Below are 7500 nucleotides of genomic sequence, written 5' to 3'. Positions count from 1 at the left end.
CTTTGGTAGAAACTTCATGTATCTCCACCTTTCAAAAACGAATTCATTATTTATGTAATTATTCTTTAAAAATATGCTGCATATAATTCAGTACAATTGGTCAGTTACCATGAGTAGGCCTATATGAGTTTTATAAATGTTTAGAACTCTTTTAAACCACCTTTTAAATTATGAAATGCTTATTTACTTAGAAAATTGTGGTTTTGGAAAAAAAAAAATAACATTTGAGATACTGTGTAATAGAATACTAGAAAGTGGAGACACAAGGTCTGTGTCGGCCGGTGAAGATATATTAAAATGGGAGTGGGTGCCAGGCAGCCAAGGCCTCCAGTACAGCTGCATGGGGAAATACATAATGGAGGAGGCAGGCAGGGAGGCCGATGTAGGGGGAGTGGCAAAGGGGCCAGTTGTCTCGGGCCCAGGGACAGGGGAGCCCAAGACAGTGTTGCCAGATTGGGCGGTTGCCGCCCAATTGGGCTACTTGGGATGACCGTCTGCGTGTAAAAACGGGAAAAAATAGCCATTTTGGCGTTTTTTTAAGCCGTTTTGTGCCCATAGAAACCAATGCAATTTGTTAAAATTGGGCGGAATTTAGCGCATTTTGTCGGTTTTTGAGAACCTTTCGGGCGGGTTTTGGTCAGACAAATTTTGCATAACTGGCCCAAGATTTGGGTCCTCATTACAATGTAGGGTGGGGTGTGGGGGGGGGCTTTTCAGATGACTTTGTCCTGGGCCCGGCCAAAGCTGTCCTTGGCCCTGGAGGTGGTGGTGGTGTTTAGTATTCTCATCATTCCCCTACCACACCTGATGACTAATTCATCACACCTCATGTCCGTGTAGAATACATAAGCAGTTAGTCTACATACAGTACAGAAGGGTATATGGGGATATCACATCCAAACAAACACACAAGGCAACAAGGAAAGTTTTCGGGGGTTGCTTCATTTAGAGGCTAATGGAAGTTAAGATTAGGGTTTCTTTACTAATATTCCTCTGTGCCTATTGTCAAATTTGATATTTTCATGAATATTCTAAAAGTAATGAATTAATAGGCCTATTTACTAGCCTTATTATCATCGATGTTCAAATCTCTTCAAGACTTGGTCTGACCAACAGCACAACAATTAGCATTTCCCAAACGACATGGTTGACCCGCCTCCCTTGGTTTGCTTATGGTTGTTTGCTTCCCGACAAAGTGGGAGGAGTTCCCGTATTTTCGGGAACTCAGAAAGTGCTTGCATTGCTCTTGACCTGACTAGTTGTAACGCTGAAAGTAGGAGGGCACAGCCTGGCTACCTATTTAGTAGTATGACAAAAGTGCAGTAAGTTGTACAGCTAAAAATGTCTGGAAACTCAAAAAGCTCCCGCCTTTCAAGTATGAAAAGTGCTATTTCCCCAGTCATAATTAATACAGGTAACATGTGGCCAAGTGGTTAGAGAGTTGGTCTTTCAATCTGGGGGTTGCAGGTTCGAATCCCCCCTGACCTCTCCCTACATCTCCATCCATGGCTGAAGTGCCCTTGAGCAAGGCACCTAACCCCACATTGCTCCAGGGACTGTAACCAATACCCTGACAAATAATAATAACTGTAAGTCGCTTTGAATAAAAAGAAATCGTCAGCTAAGTGTAATGTAATGTAATGTAACATTTGTGAATGGACAGCATTCATGTAGGAAATAAAACACAAACAAATTACACAGTGCTATTTTAAAATATGGTGGTCCAAAGGAGTCCAGTTCATATTCATGTAAAGATCAAATTTCATGAGTGCGATATCTGAAATTACAATTCAGTAGCCTATGTATGCATACATCTTCTTTCTCGCTGGAGCGATCATGAAAGTGCTTTACGGGGTCGCTGGACCACTGCATTCGAGAAGTCATGAAAGTGCTTTACGGGGTCGCTGGACCACTACACTCGAGCAACATGAGTTAAAAGCGAATAGCGAAAATAGCGTATTGGGCAAGGTCGCTGGCCATGGTGCTGAAATTACTGCCGAGCGCGAATCCTGGTTATGATTAAAAGCCGATACATGGGCTCGGGAGTATGGGGCTCCAACTGAGAGCCTGGACAATACCCGCGCCCGCGAATATGTGCGAGCTCTGAGCGGACACCCCCTGGCCGGTTATTGGGAGAGCGAACGGAACCAAGGAGGCGTGAGGGCGGAATCCTGGATAAAACGATCGAGAAGAGGAAGATAGGGGGTGACAGGGGCAGATGGAGGGTGCGAGCGAGAAAGCGAGTTTCTGACTAGGAGCAGGTGAGTGGGGAATAAATACAGTGTTGATAATTGAAGGGAATGAGATTCAGGTGGGTAGGTAGGCGTGCCTGTACTAGCGCACAAGAAATGGACGAATGACAGACGAGCAGGAAATACAGAGCAAGTGTTAATTTAGACCTGTCAAATTTCATTACGCTCCTCCCGAACTTTCGTTTCGTAAACAGAACGCCATATAGGCAGCACAGTTTCAATGAGCAGTATGGTTGCAATACCTACTTCAGCCACCATCCCACACAGTGAAGACCTCGTCTGTCCTGCTTGGGACATTTATTTTGTGGGCTTTTTGACTTTATTGGGGAAGGGCCAGCAAAGGGCCCGGGCCGGGAATCGAACCCGGGTCAGCCGCATGGTAGACGAGTGCCCTACCAGTTGGCCACAGCAGGGCCTCCATCCTCTGCTTCTATGGCTTATCTTGCCACCCGTAACTGTAAGATTATAAATCTGAAGAGCTGAAAGCTAATCACAGCACACAGTGCTGCAAACATACTCAAGGGAGGTCTAGATATCATTACATTTCTCTCTCGAACACACATGCAGCGCACGCACGCACACATGCAGCGCACGCACGCACGCACACACACGCACCAAGGGGGTCTAGATATCATTACATTTCTCTCTCACACACGCATGCAGCGTACGCACGCACGCACGCACGCACACACGCACGCACACGCACCAAGGAGGTCTAGATATGATTACATTACTCTCACGCACGCACGCACACACACACACACACACACACGCACGCACACACACGCACACACACACGCACACACACACACACGCACACACACACGCACGTACACACACCAAGGACGTTTTGGACATCATTACATGTTCTCTTGCCAAACATTTCCTGACATTTCAAGCGAAAGTCCAGTTGATGTCACTGTGACACAGCAGCACACCGTACACACATCGAAATGGCCTTAATGCCAGAGGGAAGGCAGGAGGGCTGGGGAGGAGTGGGGAGGGGTGTCGTTAAACGGACACTGTGTGAGATTTTTAGTTGTTTATTTCCAGAATTCATGCTACCCATTCACTAATGTTACCTTTTTCATGAATACTTATCATCACCATCAAATTCTAAGTATTCATTATTACTGGAAAAAATACATTTTTCATACATGCAAAGGGGGATCTTCTCCATTGTCCGCCATTTTGAATTTCCAGAAATAGCCATTTTTAGCTGCAAAAATGACTGTACTTGGGCCATACTAGAAATGTTTAATACTTTGTAAACTTTCATGTAAAGATCAAATTTGGCAATAGGCAGCCCAGTTTCAATGAGCAGCATAGTTGCAGTACCTTTTTTGTCCATTCCCTGCACAGTGTCCCTTTAAGGGTAAAGTGTGACTGAGTGTGACTGTATATTTCCTGGGCACTTCGTACCTGCTAGTGATGTTGACTATGATTATGTCCTCGATTGTAAGTCGCTTTGGTTAAAAAACGTCTGCCAAATGCAATGTAATGTACTGTAATGTAATGTAATGTACTGTAATGAAATGTAATGTAATATACTGCAATGTAATGTAATGTAATGTAATACTATGATCCACTCCTGAGCACTTGCCTCACCTTTCAGCCGGTGGCTGAGGATCTGTTCCAGGATCGACACGAAGTTGGTGAATTCAGGCGACGAGTCGTCCACGGTCTCAAAGCACGAGCGGTCGATCAGCGTCTTCACAGAGAACCTGCACAGACAAGACAAGACAAGACAAGACAAGACAAGACAAGACAAGAGCCAGCTCATCAATCCCTTCCTGTCATTTTGGGTATCACAATGAAATACAGGATGACTATGTACAGTATATACTATGTACGTATATCTTCATTTCATTTGGAAAAGCCACACGATGCTTGAGGTGTGTCTACATGCTAGGTGCAATTTAAGATTGGAAAAAAGTAACTTACAACAGCAAGCAAGGGACTGTTGTTGCTTAGAAATGAAAACATGTGGCTTAAGAACATTATTTAATAAGAACATTATTTACTGTAAGAACATTTCCTACAGACTAAGTTCTGATAGGGCTGCACAATGAATCGTAAATCGCTATTTTGGCCACGCCGATTAACGAAGAAAGATTGAAAGAAAATCGTGATCATGATCGCACAGTGAGCAATATACTGAGCTGCCTTCAGCCAGAACATGCTGACAGGCTGTTTCTGGCCAAATATCTGTAGGCCCGCCTCAGCTTCATGCTATTGCCTTTTACATAATTATTAAAATTCAGTTTTATTTTGTTCTACGCTCGTGATTTTTTAATAACATTCTAAATTTAGTCATTTCTTGTTATTATTATTGTTATGAGGTCTTTGCAGATCCTTTTCATGCAGCAGGGGTGAAGTCCTAAACTGACGTGAAGAAAGGGACAGTCTTCTGACAAGTGTAGAAGAACATAACACCTTGTCACTGTGTGTGTGTGTGTGTGTGTGTGTTTGTGTGTGTATATGTGTGCGTGTGCGTGTACGCTTGTGCTTGTGCGTGTGCGTGTGTGTGTGTGTGTGTGTGTGTGTGTCTTTGTCTGTGTCTGTGTGGTGATAGCCAATGCCAGGGTATACAAGCCTGGGGTCCCTGGATAAAAAAATACAACTCATCCTTCTGCATATCTCTCTCCCTTTCTCTCGTTCTTTCTTACTTTCTTTCTCTCTCTCTCTCTCTCTCTCTCTCTCTCTCTCTCTCTCTCTCTGTCTCTCCCTCTCTCTCTCTCTCTTTCTTTTTCTCTCCTTTTCTGTTTCTGTTTCTTCTCTGTCCATTTCCCCCTTGGTCTCTAACCCCCCAGCAGTCTGTCTTGCTGTCTTGTCTCCTTGCATCCCCCCTCCCCCCATGTCTTTGCATGTCCTACACTCCTAGACTGATAAAATCTGCATTTTCTACATCGGTCTTTTGACAAGTGTAGAAAGAACATAACACCTTTTCACTGTGTGTGTGTATCTGTGTGTGAGGGGGAGAGAGAGAGAGAGAGAGACAGAGAGAGAGAGAGAGAGAGAGAGAGAGAGAGAGAGAGAGAAATGGTGTGTTATGTACAGTATTGTCAGTGTAGTACTGGGGTGTCAAACTCATTTTGGTTCAGGGCCCGTATATGACCCATGTGATCTCAAGCAGGGCGCACTAACACACTGTGGTGTAGAATAATACATGGCCTTTGGCTTTCATTTTCTGGCTCTGTGACGCCCAAGTAGAGGAGGCACTACAGTACAATGGCTGTAGTGATGTGTTGGTCGTGAACGAGAGCCGACAAAGAGCCGACTCTTTGAGGTGAACGAAAAGACACAATAGGAGCCGAACTGTTTTATTTTTTATTTCTTTTTATGGTCTTCCGGTGCCTCACTGTCTCTCTGCAATTCCCACATAACCAACCATTTTGAAAACACTTTTCTCTCGATTGCTTTTGGCAAAATTGGCCAAGATGTATAATGAGCATCGGCAGGGGTTACAGACAGCAGTCAAGGAGCAGAAAGACGACAGAAGTAGACCAGAAGCTAAGCAAAAAATATGTATGTCTGGGGAGCCGATTGGGAGCCGATTGGGAGCCGATTGGGAGCCGAAAGAGCCGGCTCTCCATAGTAAGAAGAGCCAAAAGAACCGCATCTCAGAAAAAGAGCTGAAAATCCCATCACTAAATGGCTGCACTGCAGAAGAGGCACTTCTCTACACTACAATGGCTGCACTGCATTTTCCTCCCTTTCATCTTCTTTCCTTCATCCAGACGGAGGCGTGGCTGCTGGCCTCACTCACTCTGATCTCTTAAGAACTCATCAAAATGTTCTGTTTTTTCATCTGTCTGTCAGACAGACGGGTTTAAAAAAAGATTCTCAACTCCCTCATCCGATTGTCTTCAGGCCCGTTGACAGTTTTTTGTCCGAGCCCCCGGGACAAAGCTCTCTGAAAGCCCACCACCCACATTCACCCAGCCAATGGCATACAATGCAATGAGGATCCAATTCTACCCCCACAACCCCAACCCCAACACCCTCCTCACCGGGGCCTGGGACAACTGGCCCTTTTGTGTGTACCCCCTCTTGCCTCCTCTATTCCTCCTCTATTGTGAAGCTAGCACCTCATCATGGAGGCCATTCAGCCCAAGTGGCAGCCGGACGGAAATGTCATCTGTTCTGTTCGGCGACTGGCTGTCCTTCAGTTTAAAGTTTAGTCACCTCACCCTGTCATTGTGACCCAAAAAAAAAGAACTAAAATCCAGCCCGATCATCACACACACACCCATCAGCGAAACTCTGCTGGTTAACAAACAAAGTCGTTTTGGCCTCCAAGACAGGAATGGGTAATTCATCATAACCAAATGATTCGAACCAACACAAAAAACATATATAACCATTGATTAATATGGAGAACTATTTAACATATCCAGTGCTATCCACGCTGACAGGGGAAAACAAAGGGGTGAGTTGTCCTGGGCCCAGGGAGGTAGAATTGGGGGTGACACTTCCTAATAAGGGACGCATAGAAAGTATTATGAAGACTTAGTAAATAATTAACCAATGATGAACAAAACATTAACAAATGTTTTTTTTTTTTTATCATTTACTAGGCTTCATTAATGCTTTAAAAATATCTACAAATAATAAGATCAAGATTTAAGATTTTACAAACTTTTTAATTTTACAAAAAATGTAAATGTTTGAAACAAACTTAACTACACAATTGTGTTGAAAGCTAATTAAGTTTTTATAATGCTTTTTATGCATCCCTTATTATTAAAGTGTTACCGAATTGGGTCCTCATTTAATTTTACCTGTTGTGTGGTGGGCCTTTCACATTACATGATTCCCTGCTTCGAGTTACGGGTAAATGTCTCCCAAACATACGGTAGGACATTGTGTATTACGTAAACCATGCAATGCATTCAGTTTTGTCTTTTATTTTGCGCTTGTCTGAATTCACGCTGTGTGACTGTGAACTGCTGAATGCTGTGACTTAGTATTTCGATATTTACTTCCTGGCTCCACAGACGATAACAGGTCTTAATTACCCACCGAGAAGAGAAGGCAGCGGGCTCACTAGCAATCCACATCATCAGCAGATAAAGTCTCTTAGTGTGTGTGTGTGCGTGTGTGTGCGTGCGTGCGTGTGTGTGTGGTGCATGTGCGTGCGTGCGTGTGTGTGCATGTGTGTGTGTGTGTGTGTGTGTGTGTGTGTGTGTGTGTGTGTGTGTGTGTGTGCATGGGAAGGCTTCCTGACATTAGTGGGCATTAAGAC

The 7500-nt window shown here is 44.2% G+C and overlaps 1 protein-coding gene across 1 annotated transcript in view; it reads right to left on the bottom strand.

Moving 5' to 3' along the window:
• rundc3b (RUN domain containing 3b) overlaps positions 1-7500 on the bottom strand; it is a 45620-nt gene that overhangs the window by 24334 nt on the left and 13786 nt on the right. The window contains exon 2 of the mRNA XM_063197938.1: positions 3861-3976. Coding sequence (XP_063054008.1) covers positions 3861-3976 — 116 coding nt within the window. The remainder of the gene's footprint in view (positions 1-3860; positions 3977-7500) is intronic.

This window comes from Engraulis encrasicolus, chromosome 5, assembly GCF_034702125.1.
Source record: "Engraulis encrasicolus isolate BLACKSEA-1 chromosome 5, IST_EnEncr_1.0, whole genome shotgun sequence".
NCBI classification, from domain to species: Eukaryota; Metazoa; Chordata; class Actinopteri; order Clupeiformes; family Engraulidae; genus Engraulis; species Engraulis encrasicolus.
The sequence above is the reverse complement of the archived record's forward strand: the minus strand, read 5'-3'. Positions and strand labels throughout refer to the sequence as shown.